Source organism: Rhea americana, unplaced genomic scaffold (genome assembly GCF_003343005.1).
Source record: "Rhea americana isolate MKP2758 unplaced genomic scaffold, rheAme1 scaffold_82, whole genome shotgun sequence".
Lineage (NCBI taxonomy): Eukaryota > Metazoa > Chordata > Aves > Rheiformes > Rheidae > Rhea > Rhea americana.
This window is the reverse complement of record NW_028187001.1, coordinates 3,258,993-3,285,662: the sequence shown is the minus strand read 5'-3', so window position 1 is coordinate 3,285,662 and position 26,670 is coordinate 3,258,993. Positions and strand designations below refer to the sequence as shown.

Sequence of the window (26,670 nt, the reverse complement as noted above, 5' to 3'; positions counted from 1 at the left end):
GTATGTGGCCCTGGCGCTTTTGAAATGTAGTTCGTTCATTGCCATCAGATGTTTCCAAATCACTGGCCCACTTGAGCACCATGGCTATGGTTTGCTCTGTGATGTATTTAAATTTAAACTGGATTTGAACCCCTCACATATCCCTCAAGTCATTGTCTCCTCTAAAAAAAAAACGCTGATAATTTTTGATTTGTCCCATCTTTTCATTGTATTTCTGTTACCAGCTGCCAAGATGGTCATATATCCGATTATATATAAAATATCCAAATAAAAAGTCTGAAAACCCACCAATCTTCTTACATGTAAATATAAAATATTCAAGCTGGAGTAACATAGAGTTCTTCTATCTTATGGTGAGTGTTAATCCAAAAGAATTATACATTTGGGTTATATAATTCAAACTTTTGTGTGTGTGTGAAGGAGATCTCAGTATTTCCAAATACAGAAAATTAATAGTTCCAATTTTTCAGTGCAGAGTAGACATGTTTTGGCCAGAATCTGTGCTTTACTTAAGAAGAACTTAAAATAAGCTTTATGTARTATTGATATTGTTCTTTTTGACTGAAAAAGAAAGGGAAAATGTAAATCTAGCACTAGAGTAGCAGTATCTTACAGACCTTATAAATTACGATTTTTTACCCCTTCARATAATCTTCTTTGTGCATCTTTCTATGGTAAAGACATTAAATTGATTATAGCAACCAAAGCTACCATACACATCTGCTTTTGACTGATTCCTGGCAGGCTTCTTACATTTACTTAGAGTTGAAAAATGATGATATTTTGCAGTGTATAACTGTTTATCCATCAAGTGAGTTCATAGAATATGCATTAGCTAGACTATACTATATGAATCGAAGAAAAAAGAGAGGTAGGATGCAAATTTCAGATTTTTTTCTTTATCCCTAAATATGTTCTATGTCTCAATTCTACCGTACTCTCARGCACAAAAGCAGAATATAACCTACTTCTTGTATAAAGGTCCTTCTGAGAAGAGCTGAGTTCTTCTTACTGGCCTGCATGAGTGAAATACAGATGAAAAATGGTTGTGGCTCAAAACCACTGTGCTAGTAATCTTGAATAAAATATCTACATTCACCTACAAAAAAGTGCATACGTGTTTTAATACAGTGTTCAACAACAAATTTAATGTTTCACTTTTAGTGGAATTTTCTTCTAAATTTAGTTAAATATTTGTGGTATAATTACAGCTTTATGGAAAAAATACTTGTAAGTGGAGCCGTCTTAAATACAGTGTTGAACATTTACAAGTGTGTGTATGCTTAGTTGTTTTCTCTTATCTCACACAACTTCTTCATTTTGTGACCTTCAGTAGATTCATAATGCTCTGTTGTGCAACTTATTTATCTATTTGTTTGACTCTATGGGATTTGCACTCTCAAATTGAAAGCAAATGAAAGTCCTACGATCCTGAATTTGTGTTGATCAGTTCTCSTGAATAAATTGTCACAAATGATAATGATGAAGTCAAACCCCAAAACTGGCTTATTACTGATGTTTTCTAAATGTGTAAAATGATAAAAACTAAATAATTAAAGTCCTGGGATAGGATTTGTGTTAGCTTGCTTTGAGATAATATCAGTATTTTTCCCCGTGGAAGGAAAGGTTATATGTAATTTGAAACTTCCTTAACTGAATAGCTGAGGCCAGACCCTTCAAAAATGATTGTACGGGAATAAAATCCTCGTGCAGGTAATTTACTGAAATTGATGGAACGACTAGAAGGGTACAGCTGCTTACATGCGCCAGTTCTTATAGGATTGACTGTTACGTTTGGTAATACTTGATGACCCTGCTGTCGAGCTTGGGTAACTCTAGAATTGTGTAGAAAATGTTACAATTTCTGTATTGCCAACCCACACAGTTTTAGTGGGTTCTTTGAACTTCTGCAGCCTTTCAGACAATCTGAATAACTTTGAGAGAATCCAGACAATCTGTCCRGTGGATGTCAGAGGAAAATCTTGAGTAAGTGGTAGGAGGGGAATGTCTCTTTAAAACATAAAGTTAAATCTTTTTTTAGAGCATAACTCCTCTCAAAATGTTTTCATGAATACATGCGTACACATATAGTAGGCATGAATAATGAATATATGTGTGTAGTGTACAGTGTATGTGAAAGTTAAGGTATCTGAAGCCATTTTTAAAGGGACTTCCATTTATTTTACAAAATAGAGAGGTGCAAAAAGGAAATACATTCTCTGATCTAATCGTTTAGTGCAACACTTTTTTCCCTCCACTAAGCAATTGTTTAATGCTAATCTTTTATATTTCAAACATTTTTTACAAAGAAGCAGAATGTGTATTGCTGGCCCATCTGAACCTTGGTGACACTTAGTGATACTCTTGACCTTTTTGTTTAGTCTTCTTAAAGTGGGGTATATTCTACTCCTCTGTGGTTTTTTAAGGTTCACTTGTTTCCATTAGTTTTACATGCTGCCCTTTTCTTCCCTCTCCTCCACCCAGCAGCTTGCATATTGGTTTTGTTTTCTCATGAAGTTGAAAGTGGATGTAGAAGTTAAAGGTTTGAGGAACTCTTTCGGGGCTTAATTCCTTACTCATGCCTGGAGTTACTTGCAGTGTGTTGGTAACCTGCGTGTCCAGTCTTTGTGCCATATGCTTCTGCTGTCAAATTGCAGCCATGTGTTGCTGAGGACTATAGAGGGTGAGAGAAATATTTATTCTGGCTGTTTTAGGGAGCTACTTTTTACTATTATTTTTATTTAAAGAGTGACTTGGTGTATTAGTGGTGGCTTTCTGTGTCGTGCCTTTGAGCTTGTCTGTACTGAAATGAGCTACTGAGCTCCCGCCATTGAACAATCCTTAGAGGGACAGACAGGGAGATGGGATGTGAGTTTTAATGAGCAGCACCACCTGCATTTCGTAATGAGTGCTGACAAATGTTTGTTTCCTACTGATGTTTTCAGACATTGGTAAAATGAAAACAAGGTTTGCAGAGAGAGGCTAAGTGGCTATTTCTTACTAGATTGTGTAGTTGGGAACCTTATCAGTTTTTCCAGACCTAGTATCCCCTCATCAGATCTGGCAACAAGCAACAAAATGAAAGCTAAATACTAGTAACAAGCCATTATTTTTAGTTAAGGCTGATACTATCTGGTTAGACTGCTTAAGAGAAAAGGGAGGTTTATATTACTGGAGCGAGATGCATTATTATCGGAGGAGACCTGAATCTGAAACAGCATTATTATTGCTATACTGCTATTATACTGTATCATCAATTTATTGCACCTTCACCTCAAAGCAGCAAGTTTTTGTGTTCCTGCTGCTCTCATGAAAACGCTTATAAACAGGTCTTGTGGAAAGATTGTCACAGGTAACGATTCAGTGAAAATAGGGAAGACATTCATTTCAAGTACTTTTCTAGATGCACAAAAATTACATCAGTATTGTAGTAAATGTGCAGTAAAGACSATTTGGTGCCACAAGCAGACCTCTTTGGTCTTGTGACATTAACAGAGCCTATTTATAATATTTGTTTCTTTTGGACTGAATGTGTCTTCCTTCCTATGAGAACATACAGGAGTGTAAATATGATCTGCTGCGAAAATATATAGCAGAAGATAATACAAACACAAATTGTTCTTGTAGATATGTACAAGCAGCCTCGCTTGCAATAGGTTCTTGTATCTCTCYTCTGTCTATGTGTACTACTGTTCTTTTATGGTTTTAAGAGTGCTAATATAGTATTGTCAGMGTGCTTTTGCTTTGAAACAGCCTTACAGTAAACTTTTGCTTCATTGTCACCTAGTAAAATCATGTACAGCAAGCAAACAGGCTATACCAGTAAAAGCTCAGTAAGTTAAGCCAGCTAAACTGGTTTAATTATGTCAGTGGTAGGGACTTTGGCAGGTTCAGTTACAAATCACACCTGTCAGTGTTCCTGATCCAACCATGCTGGCAGAAGGCTGAAAGTGCATATGATGTTAGGAATTTCCACTGTATCAGTTGCTTTTGACATATATAGCACACTTTGCAATATAATCTTTTCTTCCCCCCCCCGCATCCTTTTTTCCCCTTCATTCCAAACAATTTGCAGCTGTCCATCTTAAAGTTAGCTATGACTGAGTTTGAGTATAATTGCTAGCTATTTACCTCCTTACCTGATGTATTTTTGCACTCTTTGAAGACAGAAAAAGAAGTTTAARGTTTGAATTCTGTGCGTAGAGGAAAGAGAGAGCGCTTAGGAAGTGAAAGGGCTGGAGGTAGCATGATTATGGTAGAGGTGCAAGATATTTAAGATCCAAAAAACAATAGCTTTGTCATAAAGTGCTAGCTTGAACTGTGGTTTTTTGAGTTCAACCATTAGCAGATGAGATAACTGGATGGGAGTTGATTAAATAACTTATTTGTGTTTTAGGGTGRAAGAGATGCTTAGGACATACACTAGGCCTATCTGGGAAAGCTTCTGTAAATCAACCCATAGTAAGCTAACTCCACTGTAGTCTATCACAGGAAATGTAGCTAGGGCACCAAATGGCAGTGTTTAAAATGTTAATGAAGCATTTCCGTGCGCTGCATAAACCGTTGCTCTGCTAGTGCAAAACTGAAGTTTTATTCAGTCATGTGTTGCCTTGCAGCTCCTCTCTGCTGGGTGCAGTTATGTTCAGAGAGAAAAGCTGTGCAGCTTGTATTCTGTTAGATTCCTTTCATGTGAGTAGTAACAGTGAAGGTAGGATGAAACAAAGTATGAGAGAATATGAGTCTGATCAGGAAAGAAACTAAGATAAATAGAAAAAGACATAAATAGGCGCAGGAGAAACCATGTATTTTTTTTTTTACAAAAAGCATTTTCATCTGAAAGGTGGAATTTCAGTTAGCTGTAGTATCTCGGAATGACTATTATAATTACTTGTATAATTATTTCTTATAAAGCTTAATTTCTTCCTTACCCTCACATTGACACTTGATCTGTGTTATGATTGATTGCAAAAGTAAAGGTGACTTTGTTTGCAGTGGTTTGTTTTTGAGAAGTTTAGTTTATTTTATTCTGTGAAATATCAGTCAGTGGCTYTAGATCATATTTGCTTTCAGAAAACAAAGCGTTCTACTTTCTTCCCATCATTGTTGCAAGCCCAAGCTAATATCTGAAAAACAAGTGTTSTTATTTTCATTCATGAAGGTAGAGCAGAGAGTTCTACTATAATGCCTAAACCAGAAGAAATCTTAGGGGAGGATCTTGAGAACTAGAAGAAAACAAGTGTCGTTCTTATCTTTAGGAAAGAGGATCTGGGGAGCCTTGCCTTGATCCCTGGAAAGGTCATGGAGARAATAACCCTGGAAAACATTTCCAAATGCATGAAGGACAAGAAGGTGGTTGACAGTAGTCAGCACAGACTTAAAAAAGGAAGATCATATATAGCACTCTATGATGAAATGACTGGATTTGTGGATRAGAGGAGAGCAGTGGATGCTGTCTACCTTGGCTTCAGTGAGGCTTTTGACCCTGTCTCCCATAACATCCTCATAGAGAYGCTGATAAGGTGCAGACAGTGAGGTGGGTAGGAAAGAGACTGAACTTCTGGGCTCAGAGGGTTGAGGTCAGTGGCAGGAGGTGCAGCTGAAGGCCAGTTGCTAGTGGTGCTTTGCAGGGGTCGATACTGGGGCCAGTATTGTTGAACATCTTTGTTTGTGACCTGCGTGACGGGACAGAGGGCAGCCTGAGCAAGTTTGCAGAGGATACACAAGTTGGAGGAATGGTTGATTGATGGAGCAGAGGGTTGTGCTGGCATTCAGAGAGAGCTCGAGAGGCTGGAGTAATGGTCAAAGAGGACCTCAGGAAGTAGAACAAAGGGCCTGCAGCCAGGGAGGAGAACCCCCAGGCTCGAGGGCAAGGTGGGGAGTAAGAGTCTGGGGAGCAGCATTGGAGAAGGCTGGAGGGTGCTGGTGGACAAGCTGAGTGTGAGCCGGCGGTGTGCCGTTCTGGCAAAGACCACCAACGACATCCTGGGCTGCGTCAGGCAGGGCATTGCCCACAGGTCGAGGGAGGTGATCCTTCCCCTCTCCTCAGCAGTGATGAGGCCACAGCTGGAATGCTGGCTCCAGGTCTGGGCTGCACAGTGCAGACRTGGATATCCTGGAGTGAGTGCCACAAAAATGGTCTAGGGATTTGAGCATCTGAGATAGGAGRAGAGGCTGAGAGAGCTGGGAGCRTTTAGGCTGGAGAAGAGAAGGCTTGGGGGAACTGATCAAAGTGTATAAATCCCTAATGGGTTAGCCAGCATCTTCTTATTGATATTGAGAGAATGGGCACAAACTGTAATAAAATAAATCATTTTTTTTCTTTCTCTCTCTCCTTTTTGGATGGTCAAGCCCTGGGACAGGTTTCCGAGAGAGATTGTGGAGTCTCTAGTTTTGGAGATATTCAGAACCCAGCTGGACAATGTCCTGAGCAACCTGCTCTAGGTGATGCAGCTTTGAGTAGGGGGATCGGATGAGGTGACCTGCAGAGGTGCCCTCCAACTGTTCTGTGTTTCTGTGAAAATGATTTGTTCTTTGGATGTAGTTTAACTCTATATGGATCCCTTAATTACAGAGTACTTAACTGGAGTGTGTAGAGTAGTCAACTGCAGCATTARCTGAAAGAGGCAGGATGAGACTCTGCGCCCACCTAGAGAGTATATCTTGTGAAGAGGTGCCTTTTCTGTAAAATCAGTCAAGTGAAGTGTTGGTTTTGATTTCCATCTCTAATTATAACTGTGGGGKTTTTTTTCCTTTCAATGGGCAGCACTTTTCACACTCCAGTTAAAAACATGATGCCTTCCCCACGCTTGCACACTTATGGCAAGAATAGAGAAAAGAAAGGTTTTGGCAACATTGTAAGATTACAAYTCTTGAAGTACTTGAATAGGCTGAATGGAATTATATGATTTTCGTTGTTTTTTATCCTAGCTTCCTGTGAACTATGCAGTCATGCATGTCCCTTTCCCTCCCTTCTTCTTTCTCCCTATGTCCTACAACTTCTGAAGCTACCTTTAATTGTGAGGAGATGAGATGTTAGCTTATTACAAACCACAAAAAACACTGCATGAAGATCAGCAGCTAGGTAGAGGAGAGTATAGTGGTTATTTGAAAGACAAAAGTATGGATTCAAGCCTTGTCCAATGTAAAGAAACAATGGAGGAGAGTGCTTGAAAGGCAATGCTGAAAAATTTTGTATCCAGGAATGTACAAGTATCAGAATGTTAACCATGAGAAGTAGAGATGGAACCCCAAGTAGCTTCAGATCGCTCAGAAGGAAAAAAAAATGTCTTCTAAACATGAGCATATGTGTATGTATATATATATTGATTTATTTGAGTGAGAAAGCAAGAGCATAAGATGAGTTTAGAAAACATCACCTGGGTTGTTAGGTCTAGTCCTTTTACTCTTGCAAGCCATATATCATAAATTATCAAGCAACATATTGAAAAAAGTCGTAATATCGTTGCTATTATGCCCAGTGAATGCTGCTTGAGAACCTCTTTGTTCTGATGACTAGAAACATTCCTTTACACTTTAGGCTAAATTTATTAATGGCCAGTTTTTGTCACTTGCTCTTGGGTTCTTTTGCTGGTTTAGATAGTTCTATTTTAATTTAATTTAATTTAATTTTATTTTATTTTATTTTATTTTATTTTATTTTATTTTATTTTATTTTATTTTATTTCTCCTCTCTCCCCATGTTATTTGTCCATCTTCCTTGTTGTTAAAGAGCCATTAAAGAAGTTTTCTTTGCTTGCAATATTGCTGTAGGGTAGGCTCTCGTTCTGCAGAGAATACTGGTAGCCTTTCTCTCTCTTTTGTTCCCAAGCACATGTTCATGTTCTGAACAGACATAGTTGATAATGATATACAGTATTCCAGATGAAGCTACACTATTGCTTTGTGTATTGACTTTTTGATGCTCCTTTATCCATCCAATATTTCTTCTCATTTTCAGTAACCTGTGTGTGGTCCTGTTGTTATCAGATGGACTCAAAACTGTATGTGAAGCATAATTGGCATTTTACTTGTGCAATATATGTGATGAYTTTTAATATCTTTTTGTAACTGGTCTGAATCTGTATTACTTTCACTGGAATTTGTCTCATTATAAAGTTCTCTCAGCTGTACAGTCATGATTCTTTCAGATTTGTCCTTGTCATCAGATTGCTCTTGTGTCATTAGTTACTACAGTTGCATTTTGATCTTTTCTCCAGAATTACTTTGTACCGGCATAGACTCTGTGTGTTTTTCAATTTGTGGACTGGATCTGTCAGCCAGTGAACCATCTGCATGCTGTCTGGTAAGCAGGATGCAGGCTGGAATGAATTCTGTTGAGGAAGTCATACACTGAAGTGAGCACCAGGGTTTTCAGTTACCTTAAATAGCCTCCATTTCACRGTTACCACAGAGCCATCTTTTCTGTACAACCCTCTCTTCTGCTAATTATAACCTTCTGTTATGAGACCCCTTGTTCTTGCAGTCAGAGAATTCCCAAACTGTAACAAGAGGAAAGAAGGATTTAAATATATAGTGAAAACTGACTGAGTAAAAGGGGAGGGAAAAATGATTGTGGAAGATAAAAATTGTGATGTCTATGGCGCTTTAAAYGCCGTTGTGGAATGATTAGAATAATTTGGCTGCCAAATGAATCACACTCTGCTTTTGTCATTCATGGAGAGCTCTGCTAGGATAGGACCTTTATATCAGCAAGATCTTTTCCGATTAAAGCATGTGAGTAGCCTATTCGGTTTTGAAGTCAAATTTATTTTCAGCAACCATATTCTAAATGTGTTGTACCCTTGCAAGGGGTGTATAGAAAGCAGTAACTATCTAATAAGAATAAACCTTTATAATACATTGTGACCMAGGCAATAGCTCTCTGAGTCAGTTGTGATATATTTTTATACATCTGAGGCAAATTCTTCCCTCATATCCAGTCCTCTTTGGCTGAAATGAGAGCATCATTTACATCTTGCTGTAGACTTTTGTCCRTAACTTAAAAGGAAATTGGCAGAGACATGGTCAAGATAGAATATGATGTAGATAACATTTTGGAAATCAAATATTTGCTGCTTAGATTTGTAAATCTAGGGCAAACTTGCAAAAAGCTGGTATTAGATTTAAGTCAGAAAAATAGAAGAATATTGACATTCTGGCAGAGAGGTTCAAGAAGAAGATCCTAATGACTAGGACATGCAGTTCTAAAGAGGTAAAACTGATGGCTGCTGTTAAAATAGGTAAGAGGAAGAAAAGGAAAGACCTGAAAAAGAACAGCATGCAGTGTTAAGATTTATACTGAATTACTAACAAACACTGAATTTGAAAAGGATAATTGAAAAGGAGTGGGGAATAAGCTGTGAATCAGGCATAAAACCCTTGTACAGGGCACCATAGCCCAGGATAACATGCTGCTAAAACGTTAGTGCTGTAAAAAAATAAAAACAAAACAGTAAGATGACAGTAGTCTGGAGGAGATTAATGGAATGTKCAGACTCAACATATCTCTATGCTTCCTTTTTGCTTTTTTATTTTCTCTTTTTGTTTGTTTGTTTGGTGGGGCTTTTGCCTCCTCTTCCTCAATCGCTGCACTTGTTAACACACATGCCTCTGTGCCTTTCTCAGCAGACTATAAGCAGTGTCTGTAAAACAGCACTACTTCACATATTTTACAAACAGTTAGTAGTAAGGCAGRGTGGCAAAGTGTGTGAGACAGAAATGCAAGAGTAAGCAGAATGGCTCCTAGGAGCCATCCAGTAGGCCTACATCTATTTGCACATAGGATAACAAGGTTTCACACAAGCAGTGAAGAGATCTCTGGTTAAAAGAATGTATTCTGTGACAATCTCTTCTGGCAAAGAAARACATGTTTGTAAGGTTTTGTCCTGTAGTCATCTTCAAAGTTGCCAGGGTGACTTTATATTGATTTCTGTTGGCTAGCCTCCTTTAAAATTGCAGTCAACTGTGTAATCAAAATTAGTCCTTTTGACTTTGTTTTTCACATTTATTCACTTGGCTGTTGGTATTTTACATGTGACAATTGATTTGTGTATCTTTGTTTCATGAAATCTTTTATTACTAGTGGTTTATAGTATTAGTGTCATGGGCTTGATCCAAAGCTCGTGAAGTCAATTATATGGCTCCCTTTGGCTTGCAATGCATATTTCCAGTAATAAAATGCATATTCTTCAAGTTATGTTTTTTTGCATTGAAATTTGAATGTATGGCTGTGTATGTGTGCGTTCTWATCCCTCTCCAGACCTTACTGTGACTTCTCTTGTGTTCACTGAACAACAGCAGAATATACTGCAAACTGCATGGACCAGTGCTGTGAATTAAAATGGCAYATGTATAGGGTCTATTTATTTGTCTTTTTCTTTCTTAAAATCTCACCCTTTTAAATTGCACTAATAAGAATAAATTATAATTGTTTAATAATCCTTGCATCTATCACCTTTGCGAAGGCTGAGTGTCTTTCTGAGTTCTCATTCCCTCTCTGTGGCAACAGTGCTCTTTATATCCTCCCCCTTGTTTGCCTCTAAAAATCAGGGTTCATTATGACTGCTGTTTTGGATAAGCATCACTGCACAGGGCTYTCTCCAAACCTGTGGAGGTGCTTCTTGTTCAAGATGATGAATCTCTGCATCAGAGCAACATAGCATGCTCCTTCATTCCGCCACTGAATTATGCTTCTGGCCTTAGGGCTCCTAATACTCTGTGCATGTTAAGGACTGAACACCTGTGAAGTAAGCCTGTGTTAATGTAAACCTCTCTTTCTCTTGACTATCCTGTTAATCTCAAATTAATGATTGCATTATATGAAATTATTGATATATTTATGTAATTTGCCTCTAAAAAGCTTACTCATACCTCTAATACCTGCTTACAGTAAAATAAATCTGAACATTCAAGAAGGACATTCAGTCTGAGCTTTTGCTAGCTGTTTAATGGCTGCAATAGTGGCTTTTCTGACATGAGCATTTAACCAGTTTGGCTTACTGTTCGGTAGCACTTTAAGCACGAAAGATGCTAAACAAAACTAAATATTCTGTAGTATAACACTACTAGTGCAAATGGCAAACAGCAATTTCATTCATTGTGAACTTGGACTGCTTGCACGGTGTTTGTATAAATTAAGGCATGATCTGATGCAAGGAGAAATAACAGCTAGCTGTTTGTTTTGAGAATAGTGTGCCAAAAACAAATCCCGTTGAGGACACTACGTTTACAATTTGAGTTTCAGATTTTTTTTTTTTTTKGTAAAATATGAATGGTTAAAACGAYGACTTGCTTGTGTGAATAGTGTGTCCTTAAAATGATCATGAAGACAATATGATCAGAGGGTCTACGGTATTAGCTTTGTGGAGCTTGTGGACAAGCTAGAGCTCTTTAATGAAAGAAAAATATGCTACTAGTCTTAGTGAATTCTGCTGCAATTAAAAAGAAAAAGTCTCTGGTCATTTTGCTACCTTCTTGCTAATTTTGTAACGAGAAGCATGGAAAGAAATCTGACTGCCTTCTGTTACGAAGATGCTGACCGAAGTAGCAAGAGTGAGGTAAAGGCTGCTGTGGTTTTACTGAAGCTCTTGCATCAGTTTTATAGCTATTCCAGTGAAATGGGAAGAGCTAACCTTTGCTGTAGTGTACTGTCACAAGTGCCTAACATGCAGGACTGTTTTACAGCTCAAAGAGTGCAGTGAAAGCTGGTAACTTTGGGAATGGTAAGATTCACCATACAGTATGATTATGTTCCTCTAGGATAAGTGTCTCGTTTTCTGTAGGAATTCTTAGAAGGTGCCTTCTGCAGACAGCAAAGCTCTTTTCCCTGTTTTTTTCATTTCTTGTAAGGGAAGACAGAGGAATTTTTCCCACTCAGGCGGGATGCAGAACTTTCCTTTACCGTGTTTACTTGGATATGATAGCTTGTCATATGAAACACATTTCCTTGCTAGTATGTTTCTGCTTTAAGTGATTTTTAGTTAATCAAATATGTTATTTTTAAATTATGATAAAGATGATGAAGAAAGTGATCTGCTTGCTTTTTAAAAAGCACAGTAAATCTGGAATAGATGAATTAACATCACTAAAGCCTAAGGCATAAGTTTGATTAGTTACTGATATAACTTCCACTACAGCAATTATGCAGTACGTATCTCAGGGAATGTTTGTCTCGATTAATGGACTTACAATGTTTTATGCTTCAAGAATTTATTTTACCAGCATTAGAGATGAGAGGAAGTGTTAGTTAAACTTCCTTTCATTAATTCCTAAAATTATAGTAAAATCTTTAAACATATAATTATCGCTCATTCTCACACTTTTTTCCTTTTTTTATTTCTTAAGAAAGGTTTTCTGAATTTTTGCATTCAGAGACATTGGGGATTTGTTATACTTTGTAAATAAAATTCTACTTGAGTGCCACAGCAGTTGTGTGTGTGTATGAGCAGGAACACAACATTGGTATGTAGCAGGAATCTGGTTTTGTGGCGGTGGTGTTTTTTTAATGGTGAGCCTGAGTTTTTTTCACTTCCTCCAATTATGTTAGTTTTTATTAAATTTGTCACAGCAGCAGAACAGTAGCAGTTGCTCTGTCATTAGCCTGCATTTGCTGGGTCTGAACGTGTTTCAATCTTCAGAGTAGCATTGGGAATTTGCTTCAAAGGAAGGAGTGGCGACCTCAGGCACCMACCAGTTCCTGCATGTCCTGATGGGTGAACGCTGCAGTGACTCTGTCCAGCTGCCTGGGGACTTGTCTAAGCCCTTCACAGCACTACTGCTTGTATGGGGTCACATCTGCACTTTAAGGAAAATAATCATTAGCATGATTGGACTAGTGCATTCTCTAATGGATATGTCTCTATCAGGACAAGGAAGCAGTCCTTGTAGTTCAGCCATCCCACAGCATTACGTTTCCAGATCAAGATTTCAAACCAAATTATGAAGGAGGCTTTTTTGTCCATAATATTATGGTCCTAAACTGGAAGCTGTAGTTTCAGGTCATGCTTATCATCATAAGCCAACTCAGAAACCAAGAATAAAGTTCTCTATTCCTAGGATAAAGGGAGAAGATGAGGTAAACTCAGAGAAGCCTGTGGACCTGACTGCACTAGCTAGAAGAGGTCACTGAAGTAAAATATCCTCTCTTTTGTGATTTGCTAGAACACGGGAACACTACAAATAATTAAGTATTGTGATCTTTTTTTCTTCCTTGTTCTTAAACTCTTTAAAGCTAGCTGTGAGGAAAATATCTTGAAATGCATARTTTTGGAAGCTGTATGCTGCTTCTGTGGTTTGTGAATTTGCCTTTGACTAACAGCATATAAGAAATGTTATGAACCCTGGAAGCCATTTGTTTACCCTTTTCTTCTTCTTTTGAACTGAGTTGCACAGAAGAAGTTACAAGGATGTGCAAATCTTCAAATACTCATAAATCTTCCTTTCACAGGGTGTGCCAGAGAAGATTTCAAAGTGTTATCAACTGTGCTTAGGTAGACGTAGTGCTTTCAGGATCTTGGAGATCTCGAATGAACCTGGCACAGTTTCTCCCCCAGTCTGGCTGCACTAACCTGTGGTCAAGAAACAAGAACAGTTGCTTGCTTCTTTCTCTGCCACTCTGTTGGGCTCTCCTGAGTGCCAGCTGGAGGAGTTAGAGAAGAGGTGTCTGCATCTTGTTTTTAAAATGACCATTTTGTTGTTCAAGTTCAAGCTGAAGTTGATCTTCAGAGACTAGAGAAGAGACAAACGAGTCATTCTCCCCCCACCCTCTGCAGTGCTGCAGAAAGCTAATTGGGGCTAGAGCTGAGCTCCTGAGGCTAATGGGGAGCGATAGGAGACAGCTGGAGAGGCCRTATCTTGGAACGGATGGGAGCACTACAGCTTACAATTGATAGATAAGATTTATGAATAATGTTTTTTGATACATTTGTTGTTAAAAGTCACATTTTTTAGAGCACTGAAACACGGTAAATAACTGTTCAGGTTTGGGACTAAGATAGGATCTCTCTTCACTCTGTGAAATTGTTCGAAAGGTGTTTGCTCTTTTCCATGTGATGTAAGCCTTTGATATCATCACTGCAATCACGAGGGTCCAGATAGGAGCCAGGCAGTATTTTGTTTCAAACTACAGCTGTGTACAAGCGCGTCCCTGTGTGGATGTTTGATTGTTTTAAAATAATTGTCAGCAGTCTAGCCCTGTGATCTCATCCTTTGGTGTGAATGAAATTAACTTTCTTTTAATTTATTCAAATAAAAACCAACCAAGAAAAAAAAATCAATGTATAGGTGAATTAAAGAGGTGCTAAAGATTCAGGAGAATGAAGAACACATGGAAAACAAGAGTAGAAATCAATATGGTTTTGCCCACTGGCAGGCTTTGAATGCCAGTTCTGTTTAATGACTGCAATGATGGAAGCAAGAGAGAAGAGGAAATGGAAAGGTAATCTGTAAATGTCTCCCAGAAACCCACAAAGAATCTGACATTTATGTCTATTAGGTAACTATACTTGAGACTGTTGGTCTTTGGGGTTAGAATTTACTGTAAGAAATGCCTTTGAATGGTTTTATTCTGTAGGCTAACCACTTCATATAGTAAATGTAAGCATGACGATTTAAGCTGTACGAGCATCTTGGTAAAATAGTTACATGTGCTATCTGTGAGAGTCATCTGTGTATGACTCTCCTTGCTAGACTGTTATAACCACTGTAATTTACAGCTAATGAATGCAGTTCCTGCAAGAGGAATGCATTTTCCCCTTTGGATATAGGGAAAATACTATAGATTTTAGGTTTGTAGGATAGGGATCTAATTGCTGTGGGCTGATTTGAGCATCTGAAGGATTCGGCATTTGTGTGTTTACATGTACAGTCTAAAGCAGGCTTGTGATCAGACTTGAATAGAATTCTTGGTATGTTAGGAAAGAAAACATAAAACAGAATTTATGAAAGGTGAACTTCTAGCTACAAGTGAAGGGTTGCCTTAGTAACAGTGAATGGCCCTTATTCCTCATTTCTCTGCTTTTACTAAAGTATAGAGAATCCTAAAATTTTTTCATGGCAAATTTATTAGTAAGCAACTTTACTGTAAGCTACATGATGAAAAATATTTTTATTTCCTGGCTTAAATTTTTAATATTGTAATAACTTCTTACAAACAACTGGGTCTGAATGGACATCGCCTACCTCCCTGTGGGTATCCAGGCCAGCSTTCGTAAACTGAAGGTGCTGCAACTGCTGTGATAAGCAGAGAGAAGGAGCGCTTGGAGCCCTTGGGCCCTTTTGGTGCCTTATTTGGAGCTGTTGGCCAGACCTRGTGGTTTTTGGGGCTTGAGGGGAAGCTGTGTGGGGTGGCGATGAGCAGTGACCGTGGTGTTTACTTGACCTGTCAGCATGGTAGTTTTGGATGCGTTAGTTACTAGAGGTTGGTTTCAAAGTTTGTACAAGCTCACTGAGAGTTTTGAGCTGTACACTGACRACTCATGTGCATTCCTCGTCTTTGTTTCTTCCTCTTCTCACTTCCTCCTCCTCMTCMTCATCTGTTCTAGAGAAACTATTCCATGGGGCTGCTGCTGAAAACTCAGAGTGGTTAGCTTGTACTCTGTGTGGGCCATCAATCAGCATTAAACTCAGAGTTTAAATCAAACTTGCAATGAAAAATGRGAATATGATCTTATGTTTATTGCAAAAGATATAGAATGCTTGAATGCTACTTCATGTTATATCACATACCTATACAAAGAACACTTTTGCACACCTGTTCTGTGGGAGTTATATATGTGCATGTATGGGTATTTTTATTTTAAGGGACTGTGGATCAGGGCTTGCACTCCTACACAGTCACCTGCAGTGGAATAATGAGTTCTGATGCATGATTGGATTTACCTGTATGATATACATGTTTTTCTTTCTTAAAAAGCAGCAATTAAGAGATAATGGCAATGCAGACAGGGACAAATCTGATCAGATTTGGAGCTTTCTCACAAGCTGTATTTTAAAATGAACCGTGGTTTTTAGAAGAGAAGCAGGTTTGTTTGGTCATATCATAGCAAACTGATTTCATTGATGTTGGAAAGTCTGTTTTGCTAACAGATTTGAGTACATATTTCCCATCTTTTACAGGGGGAAAGAGCCCTTCAGAACATTTGAACATCTGAATRTCAAATTGAATTTGTTACATTTGTGAAAAGAAGAGACTTTACTAAAAACTGGTTAATAATACAAAAAAAAAMCAACTGAAAAGTATTGATTTTAAAACAAAACAAAACAGTCCATCCACTGGGGATGTTTTGATCAAAGTCTAGTGTTTTAGTGTGGGAATATTTTAGCGGAAGTAGGGAARGAGAGACAGAAAATGCCAAAGGCCACTTACTGGGGTATTAAATCATACAGCACATTTTGAAGGATTTCATATTTTGGGAGGCCTGGAGAACTTAATTTCAGGAGCCCATACACTAATTGCCGTGTTGTGGTAAGGCTCGTGAAGGAGGTGGAGGCTGGAGTGTGAAGGAGGGCGTACGCCCTTTTGGGTGCAGCTGGCCTTTGCCCAYGCTCAGTATCTCTGGAAGCGGTGTACTGGAACGGCTTCCAGACCAGTGGAACTAGGACTAACTGGGATTTAGTCAAAGGACATGAGTCTGAAATAGCCTTTGTCAGAGTGTCTGTATATGCTGGCAGACAAAACAACTGTTAAGGGGTGTGTGTGTGTGTGTGTGTGTGTGTGTGTGTGTGTCACATTTTGTCTTTGCAGAAGGAAGGAATCGATTCATTTTAAATGAAGATCGGAGTAAAGCCCTCTGGGGCTATAAGGCACCTGTAAACAATAATTTTAATGGGTGACTGCATTAGAAGTGGTACGTATTAACCCAAACTTTAAGTATTTTATATTATATGTAAATACCATAAAATATGCTGGATATCCGTGAGTCAAGAACTAGGGTGAAGGGAGTGACTGGGCGGGCTGAAGTCTGCCTGTGTTGGAAGCTGGAAGAGCTGGAGTTTTTACTCCTATTTAAATATTTGTTTATTAGAGGTCCTATGAAGAACATTTCTTGAAAATAATTGTGCAAACTGAAAGTATTATGCTACCCACAGAATGACATACGTACTTAACAGTGGAATGGCTTTGTGCCCTTTTTTTAACCAGAAATGTGCCAGTACCTACTGAATGGAACGTACAATTAACTGGTTGTTTTGTGTACATTCTCTGTTGCGGAGACCAAATAAATGATGAATCAGTGAAAAACATTTTCTGGTGGTTAATTTCAAGACTATTTTGCTTAAAGGGAAGTCTGTTTATTTTGGAACCAAGCTGATTAAATAAAAATGAAATGTTTTCTGCTGTGGCGTATCATACAAGCTTTTCTGCTGAATGTAAAGATTAGGAGAGTTTAAATATTGCATTCTGTAGTTACAAGGTAAATCTTTTGTCTGGAATAAAATCCTAGTCTCCACTCAAAAGAACATTATAATTTGTATTGACTTTAATGGAAATAGGACTTYGCCCCTGAATCTGAGTAGATCCGCTCTAAATGCGAGTAGGATGATGATTATGCTGCAGTGAAAATCAGAACAAAACCTATCTTCAAAGAAATGTGCGTGTGTTATTTTTGACATACACTGGGTTCCGGAATAAATCCAGAATTCTTGCTATATCAGTTTACAGATCTTTTAATAACATACATTTTTATAGTGCAGAAATTATTCAGTTAATGCYGGTTTCCTTAGGTTGTGGAGCTGTTACATAGACAGATGTGTTCAAAGAGCGTTMCGGCTGTTAGAGCACGGTGTTAAGAAGTGCCCTAGTCTCTGTGCGCCTGGCTCGYGGTAAACAGTCATTTACCAGCTCCCTGCTTTTGGCCGTGGCCACTGGGAATGAACAGACTGAAAGGCAATGAGGCCGAGGGAAGAGCCACGCGTGACCCGCGTCTGGAGCGTGGCCGTGGCTCCGGGCTGTGGGAGGTGGAGAAGGAAGGGAGCCCTTTTGCCCAAGCCCCCCAGGGGCAGGGCTTCCCGGGGACAGGCCTCTTGCTCTCCGCACAACGCGGCTGGTCGCGGCTGTGCTCATCACCTCTGCAGGTTATGTTTGAAGAGATTTAGGGGTGATGGCTGGGTGTATGTATATATAAATACATATTTCTTTTAAAGGGAGGATTTTGGTTAATTTGGTAGGGCTTTGGGAGTTTTGTATCTTTTTTTAATGCTCTCTTTGCTTCTTTTCAAAGATTATTTGAGATGCTCATCTCATGATATTAAAAAATAAAATCCTCCCTTGTTTAGCTTAAAATTATTGCTGACTGATCTTGGCTCATTTACTCTCATTATTTATATTCCTGATTAAATAGTTCCTTTCCTTCCTGTTGTTTTATTATTCCTTCCCCTCTGATGTATTTATAGAGAGCAGTTGAATATATTTCCAACCTAGCAAACAGGCCAAGATCTTCTGAATTCCTCTTTCGAGAGTCTTTCAGCTTTTAACTGATCATCCTCGTAGCCTTTTGCTTTACCTTCCTAAGTGTAGTCTTTTCAGTGGTGCTCAGACCTATATGCAGTACTTCAGGAAAGGTCACTTTACGCAGAACCAGTAATATTTGTTTAGTCTTTAGTTATGTGGTAAGACTAATTACCACAGGGCTCCTGCCTAGCTCCAGCCTCTTCCCGTTATTCCTGATCTTGTTGAAGGTTGTTTTCCTTCCCTTCTTCCTGGCTCTCTGTACAAGAAAGCTTCAGTCCTTCCCTGACCTTCCCTTCCTTGTCAGGCATGACTGCCCCTTCCCTGCTCCTGCCTTCAGCACTTYGTAGCCTGGCATCATTTTTAGCCCATCCAGGTCTCTCCCTTCTTTCCCCTGGGTCTATGTTTCCTTTCACTCTTCTCCTCCTTGCATCCTGAGTCTCATCCTGACTTCCTCTTTGCTGACTTTCTGCTGCTGCAGTAGGAGCACAGGGCCATTGGGAGCACAGAGGCTCGATCGGGGTCTGAATTCCTGTGCCGGGCTTCTGCCCCCCTGGCACATGAGAGAGAAGGTCTGTCTTTGCGCCCGCAGCCTTGCTGTGAACACCCAGCAAATGTGGTGTGGTTTGCTCTAGGGTCGGACAGAGGCTCTGGRATGGTCAGTGAGGATAACACCTGTGGGGGTTGTACAAAATATTACTGAATCTCTTGTGGTTTTGTTTTCAAGTGACTGTTTTTTGACCATATTATTCAGATTTTTATCTGCATAGCAAAAAGCATATTCCTGTTATAAAGACTACCCGCAGTAATATTTAAAGGCATATGGTAGTAAAACATGTCTCCAAGTATGTGTTGTTCCAAAATCTGGGATCTTAAAGTAGTTAAAACTACTTTGTCCTAAGACTGTTTTCTAGAAATGGACTCATGTGCAAGAAATAAGAAAAATTAATGGACGATTTTGTCTTTTGTCTTTTTAAACTTCAAATAGATTTTGTCATGCAGAATTTTTACCAAAATTTAACTTTGTTATGATAATAACTAGATAAAACAGGATTTACAATACAAAATAGTTTACAATAATGGGGAATACTAGTTGGATGCTGTGTGATTTGTTCAAGGAAAACAGTTGYGGTGCAGTTTGTTTCAAAGGGACAAAATTGGGTCAAATTTGTTGTTGAACTTATTTTTTACTTTAAAATACAGCCTTAGATAAATAAGAATGATAGAAAATATATATTTGTACTGAGTAAATGCTTTTCTGTTTTTATTCCTAGCAAGTATTTAAAAAACATCAAATGTTGACTGCTGTACTTTAGCCAAATAATCTAACCTTGTTTTAATCTGTCATGCATAAAATGAAAGAAGAAAAAAAGTGCAGTTTCCATGAYGTGACAGAAATACAAAATATGAACAAACAATTAAAGGTAATTTTTTTTTTTTTAGCTGGAGATCTTATTACTCTGGAGTACAATTTATAGCAGGCTAACTATCTCTGGGTATCTTCTCTGTGTCCACATACTGCAGAGTACATTTTTGATTAATAACTATTCACTCTTACTGTGAACTGTGTTGCAAACTAGATCCAGCATATTGGCATGTTGTTTGTTGTTGTGGGTTTTTTTTGTTGTTGTTTTTCTGCAGTTGCTCTTAGAGAAGCATAGGTGGGTTGTTTTTACCCAGAGTTAACTGAGGAGTTTGTTGGACAGTGTTTGTCCAAAGAAACATTCRGACAAGTTTCCCATCCCTATATTTCAAGCAGTGATCTGTATGCTGATCTTCTAGCCAGGCTATCTCATATGAAGGGCTTAAATTCTGAGTTTCTCAGATTTTGTTGGAGTGTAATGACACCCAAACATTTGGTTATCTTGTGATACGTGTTAACAGAAACAAAAATGCGTTATGTAAAAGTGAARGAGGCTCATTATGGTTGTGAACAGTCACAAAATCGGTAGTCAAGTGAGTTGTAACAGTCACCTTGTTTSTTTGCTGTTATTTAACTTGATCAAGTACATTTGATTCTTCTTATATTTATATTGTTTGTTGCTATGAATTAAGTAAAATATCTTTTCCTGAAGATGTTATGCTRCTTTACATAGTGAACAGGGACAGGTATCAAGTTTTCCCAATTTGTTCAGCATCATATGTATATTAAAGCAGCAATCCTTGAGTGGTAGGAGTCAGAAATCCAGCCTGAAATTCAGTCAGTTAGTGTTAGTCCTGGGTTAYATTTTCCTGGAAGAAAAGAGAATCCTGAAAAGCAGAATGCAGTTCTTCGTGTGCTAAAACARTTTCCTGAGGCAGCAAATAGATACAGTGTTGACTGAAATACCTGAAATCTACTTATTGCTAGGCAGAATTAGCGCTGAGCCACCTATACAAAACAATTTACTGAGCCCRCCAAATAGATTTAGAAATGCATAACTGCTAAGACAGAAGTAATGGTGCTATGAAGATCCTTCTCCTGTCTGCTCCTCAATGCAAACAGTGTAAAGGTGATAGGAACAGGATAACAGATGGARAAAGCTAAAATGAGGATTTCTCATATATTTTGGAAATTCTCCTGTATTATGTGACTGAAACACCTTAATTTCATTAAAATCTATTAAATTTAGTAAATCTATTAGTGTTAAATACAAAAAAAGGAGTAAACATACTTGCATGTATAGATTAAAACTTTATTCAGAGGTTTGCCTAAACATCTAGATGTCACAAGGAGCATTACAGAAAGAGGATTTAGGAATCACTCTAAGCCTCTTCCTTGTGAGGTGGCTAGCTTCTTCCCTTTGGAAAATGAAGACGTATTTTATATTCTCCCACTCCAGCTGACTTGCTGCCTGACCTGGTAAAAGCAGTTTCCTGAGCAGTGTCTTCGTTCAGCCTGCATTGTTGCTGCCGGTAAGACTCGAAGCCAGCTCCTAGTGAAAGCCCGTGCAAGTTTCTTAGAATATAAGAGTGCAAATTGTTTAAAGGGGAGGGGGCTAAAGATTGGCTTTTTGATAGTGGTAATAGGAGACTCTTCCCCCTCTCCCCCAAGATGGAGAATGGGTCTGGTGAATCACCATATTAAAGTGCCTCAGGATTGTTCCACAATCTGTGGTTGCTCTCTCACTGTATACGTTAACAGACATTGTTGTTTCCGTGTTTGTACTGTGCCTCAGAAGTTAGAGGATGTATATGTCATTATGTCATCTCTGATCTGTTTTCTTTTTTTTCCCCCCTTTTTTCCCCCTTCTGAAGCAGTTAAAATACCAGAAAAACATAGTGGTGTGGGATTGTTTGTTTGTTTGTTTTGKTTTTTTTTAAGTCTCTGTAGGCCGTCTGCAGGGGCCTATGTCACCTTCTTTACTAGTTAACACATGGTATATAAAACTCTTAAGTGAGTGCTGAAGATAAGGGATGGAGAAGGATCTGGAGCAGAGAAGAATTATTCTCTGTGTAGCCCAGCTGCAGAACTGATGAGGTGTTATCTAATGAAACATCTCAGTAGTGAGTGGGAMTGAAAACAGAAATATTTTGAATCTACATGGAATCTTGACTTATAAATTTATTGGCAAGAAAACCAAAATAACTGTGTCACCACTTCTGATTTTTTTTTTTTTATTAAAGTAGTATAGGCTGATATTATGACTAAATAGATTGTATCCTATGTTACTATTTACAGAAACATTTGCAGTATATTGAGAAACAAAACAACCTACCTCCCCACACAACAAAACCAACATCTTCTCTCACTGCAAAAGAGTAATGACAAGTTGCAAAATATGAATATAAAGTGCTATTATATAATCTAAACAGAACTGAGAGAAACACAGTGCGTGCTATGCCCAAAAGGAGCAATTATTTYTAATCCTGTGCACTTTCTAATGGCACTAGAAGGACAGATGAAGGCTTTTCTCTTCTAAATATTTTCACAGATTCGTGTGTTAGAGTCAAAGCTAATAGGAAGAAAGAAATGACTGATATTTTATCTATGCACGTTAGTTACTATCCTTAAAATTTCATCTCTCTCCTCACTAGAATTTGGGAGCAGGTAGTGTGTTAAAGGCAGGAGTAGTTTCTTCGCAGGGAAGCCTGTTTGCTCGCAGAACCACTGCAAGGCCGATGCCTCTGGGGAGCCGGTGTTCCACCGACAGGATTTCTGGCTTGTGCTGACAGCCCGTTCTCGCTACCGTAGTCTGCCCAGGCGACAGCAGCAGGGCTGGAGCRGCAGCAGACACTTCCCCAAAGATCCAGCAGCGTTACTCAGGCTGACGGCATGCTTGATAACTGCMCTGTCACTGGCTAGGTTCCTATGCTAGGCATCTGCAGGTAGTCCAGGTGTGCTAACGTGTAACAGTTCTGTCCTGCTAGGCTTTTGAGTGAAGGTACTGTTTGTAGCTGGGATGCTATGAGAGCTGTGAGAACACAGAATATGTGCTTGAGGATGAAGAGGAGGAAGTATGATATTTAAGCTCCGTAATTTTCATTAATTAATGTAGCCTAGAGCTGGATGTACTGCATTTGTATCACTAAAAAAAAGGCAATTTCCTTGAAATTTGGAAGAAAAGATAATACTAAATTCTCCTGAAAATGAGAATTTTATAGTAATGCAGTGTTRGTAAGGATATCTTCATTACATTCATTACTCTCAAGAAAATTAATATGTCTGTTTTTGAGACCATGTAGAAAGGATCTATGATTCACCTGCTAGGCATACTGCATGATATTTCTGAAAATAATTAAAAGGAGGAGGAGGCCTACCTGAAAGAGCCTAGTGTGACTGCAGAGGTCTCAGAAGTGCAGTAAATGAGCAGATCTGTCAAAGCCATGATGCATTAATAGCGAAGAACAGTGCTTAAGTGCATTTTGTTTTGGTTGACCTTCAATTGTTTAATATTTCTTTGATTATTATTTTTAAATGATCCTTCCTTGGAAGTATGATGCCAGAATCTTATTTCACTTTGTTTCACTCCGCCTTCACAATATTTCATTTTAGCTTTTTTGTTTTTTTCCTCCATTTCTTCAAAGCATTTTTTCAGATAGCTAAATGCTGTCAGGATTATGAACCAAAAGTAGTAAGATGTCACCTGAAGTGGCTCAGATATTTTTCCCAGTACAGTAGTTGTGTGGGGTGAACTCCAGGTCATGCCCTGAAGTATATCAGTCTGAAAGGATGCCTTGGGAATATCTTGATACTTTCTATGCCTGTTTCATAAAGGGTCTGGTCTGAAAGTCTGYATAGCTCTGCTGCAGGTGATTGTCTACGTGAGATTACAGTTGTGCCCACACTACAAGTTTTCCTTTTCTCAGTGACTAATTAACTGTATAGCTGGTTCTGTACATGGTTGTATTTACAGACTGCAGAGTTAAATCTCTGTTAGCTGCCATGGCTGGTGTCTGGCAGCCTTTCACTAATTCAGCACATTGTTGTAAGCTGTAGCATTGGGTTGCTGGGACCACATTAGCAATTTCATTGTCCCACAGCTCAGTTCCTAGGGCACCAGGACAGTTGAAAGTGCATTTCCTAGTGGGTTTTGGAAATTCTTTTCTATGGGCAGTCTGACATGTTCATACCTAGTCATGAAGTTCTGGGTTTTTTAAAAAAACATATATATACATCCCAAAACTGCTAGTGGACAGAGCCTTGCTCAAAACTTGTTGTGTGACTTTGTAAGCTATGGATACCTTGAAGATCAGCAGGAGAATCTTCAGAGTATTGCACAACCTTCCCAGTAAAGGCTAGAGACTCCTACTTCATAGACATCGTTAATTAGGTAGAATCACAGAATCATAGAATCATAGAATCAGTAAGGTTGGAAGGGACCTCTGGAGATCATCTAGTCCAACCTCCCTGCTCAGCAGGGTCACCTAGAGCAGGTTAGACAGGGTTGCATCCAGGCGGGCCTTGAAGATCTCCAGAGAAGGAGACTCCACAACTGCTCTGGGCAACCTGTGCCAGTGCTCAGTCACCCTCACAGTGAAGAAATTACCCCTCACGTTCAGGCGGAACTTCCTGTGCTTGAATTTCTGCCCGTTGCCTCTTGTCCTGTCACATGGGACAACTGAAAAGAGTTTGTCCCCATCCCCTCGACACCCTCCCTTCAGGTACTTGTACACATTGATCAGATCCCCCCTCAGCCTCCTCTTCCCCAGGCTGAAGAGGCCCAGCTCTTGCAGCCCTTCCTCATAGGGCAGATGCTCCAACCCTCTGATCATCTTTGTAGCCCTCTGCTGGACTCTCTCCAGTAGCTCCATGTCTCTCTTGTCCTGGGGAGCCCAGAACTGGACACAGTAYTCGAGATGAGGCCTCACGAGGGCTGAGTAGAGGGGCAGGATCACTTCCCTCGATSTGCTGGCAACACTYTTCCTAATGCACCCCAGGAGATCATTGGCCTTCTTGGCCACAAGGGCACRTTGGTGGCTCATGGTCAACTTGTCATCCACCAGCACTCCCAGGTCYTTCTCTGCAGAGCTGCTCTCCAGMAGGTCAGCCCCCAGCTTGYACTGGTGCCTGRGGTTATTTTTCCCTMGGTGCAGGACYCTGCACTTGCCCTTGTTGAAYCTCAYRAGGTTCCTCTCTGCCCAAGTCTCCAGTCTGTCCAGGTCTCTCTCAATGGCAGCACAGCCCTCAGGTGTGTCAGCGACTTCTCCTAGCTTGGTATCCTCAGCAAATCTGCTGAGGAGGCACTCTGTCCTCTCATCCAGGTCACTGATGAAAAAGTTGAACAGGATGGGAGCCAGGACAGAGCCCTGGGAGATGCCACTAGCCACAGGCCTCCAACTAGACTCCACGCCACTGATGACAAYCCTCTGAGCTCYGCCTTTCAGCCAGTTCTCGATATACCTCACTGTCCACTCGCCTAACCCACACTTCCTGAGCTTACCTARGAGGACRTTATGGGAGAGAGTGTCAAAAGCCTTGCTGAAGTCAAGGKACACAACGTCCACTGCTCTGCCCTCATCTACCCAGCCAGTCATTCCATCACAGAAGGCTATCAGATKGGTTAAKCAGGATTTCCCCTTGGTGAATCCATGCTGGCTACTCCTGATCACCTTCTTTTCCTCCATGTGTCTGGAGATGACATGCAGAATGAGCTGTTCCATCCCCTTTGCAGGGACAGAGGTGAGGCTGACTGGCCTATAGTTGCCTGGGTCCTCCTCCTTGCCCTTCTTGAAGACTGGAGTGACACTGGCATTCTTACAGTCCTCAGGCACCTCTCCAGTTCTCCAGGACCTTTCAAAGATAATGGAGAGCGGCTTGGCAACAGCATCCACCAGCTCCCTCAGTACCCGTGGGTGCATCCCATCCGGGCCCATGGATTTGTGGATGTCTAGCCTGCCCAGAAGGTCTCTAATCCTWTCCTCCTCCACCAAAGCAAAGTCTTCCCTTCTCTGGACTTTCTCCCTCACGTCCAGGCTACAGGATTCCTGAGGGCTGCCCTTAGCAGTGAAGACTGAAGCAGAGAAGGCACTCAGTAATTCTGCCTTCTCTGTATCCCTTGTCACCAGGGCCCCYGCCCCATTCAGTAGCGGGCCCACRTTTTCCCGAGTYCTCCTCTTGCKGCTGATRTATTTGAAGAAGCCCTKCCTGKTGTCCTTAACATCCCTTGCCAGACGCAATTCCAACTGGTATAAAGTTAAAGGTATAAATGTATAAAGTGCTGTGCTGCTTAAGCAGCCAAAAAAAGGCCAGAGCTATTAAATCTAAATACAAATCCATGGTTAAAAAATTATATTTATTTTTGATTGGCATAGGAAAGGAAAATCCTTTCTGTGTTTTATAGGATTGTATACCAACTGGAAATTTGACAGTGATCTTAGTTCTGACTACTTCCAAACTCATTTTGTAAAGCAGAAGGATGCCCCAATTAAAAAACAAACAAACAACAACAACAAAAACTGTGCTAGGAGGACTGAAAATACTGAGATAACACTGTATTTTAGCATTAGTGAGATGGTGTAATATGAGTATCAATGCCATGGACTTGATCATTCAGGGGTAACCAAAGAACATCCATGTTACTTCCTTCAGGTCAGTGCGCAGGTGGTGAGTACCAATATTCCTGTGTGCAGATGGAGATGGCATTCAAGAACAAAGAAGCTACTATAGCAGCCACCTGGCTCGTCCGATATCCTGTTTCCAGTGCTCAACAGGGACRGATAGTTGGGAAGAATACGCAGTAGAAATTTCTGTGTTAATCTTTTTCTGAGGTATTTCTTCTTACTTCACGGAGCAGGAGTGTAAAACT

The 26,670-nt window shown here is 39.7% G+C and overlaps 1 protein-coding gene across 4 annotated transcripts in view; it reads left to right on the top strand.

Annotated features, from left to right (window-relative positions):
* SH3KBP1 (SH3 domain containing kinase binding protein 1) overlaps positions 1-26,670 on the top strand; it is a 231,679-nt gene that overhangs the window by 32,553 nt on the left and 172,456 nt on the right. The window contains exon 1 of one of the 4 annotated variants that reach the window (XM_085323141.1): positions 8,494-8,733. The exons of the other annotated variants lie outside the window; for them this stretch is intronic. Coding sequence (XP_085179267.1) covers positions 8,647-8,733 — 87 coding nt within the window. The 5' untranslated portion in view covers positions 8,494-8,646. Of the gene's footprint in view, positions 1-8,493; positions 8,734-26,670 lie in introns of those variants that run through there. 4 annotated transcript variants of the gene reach the window in all.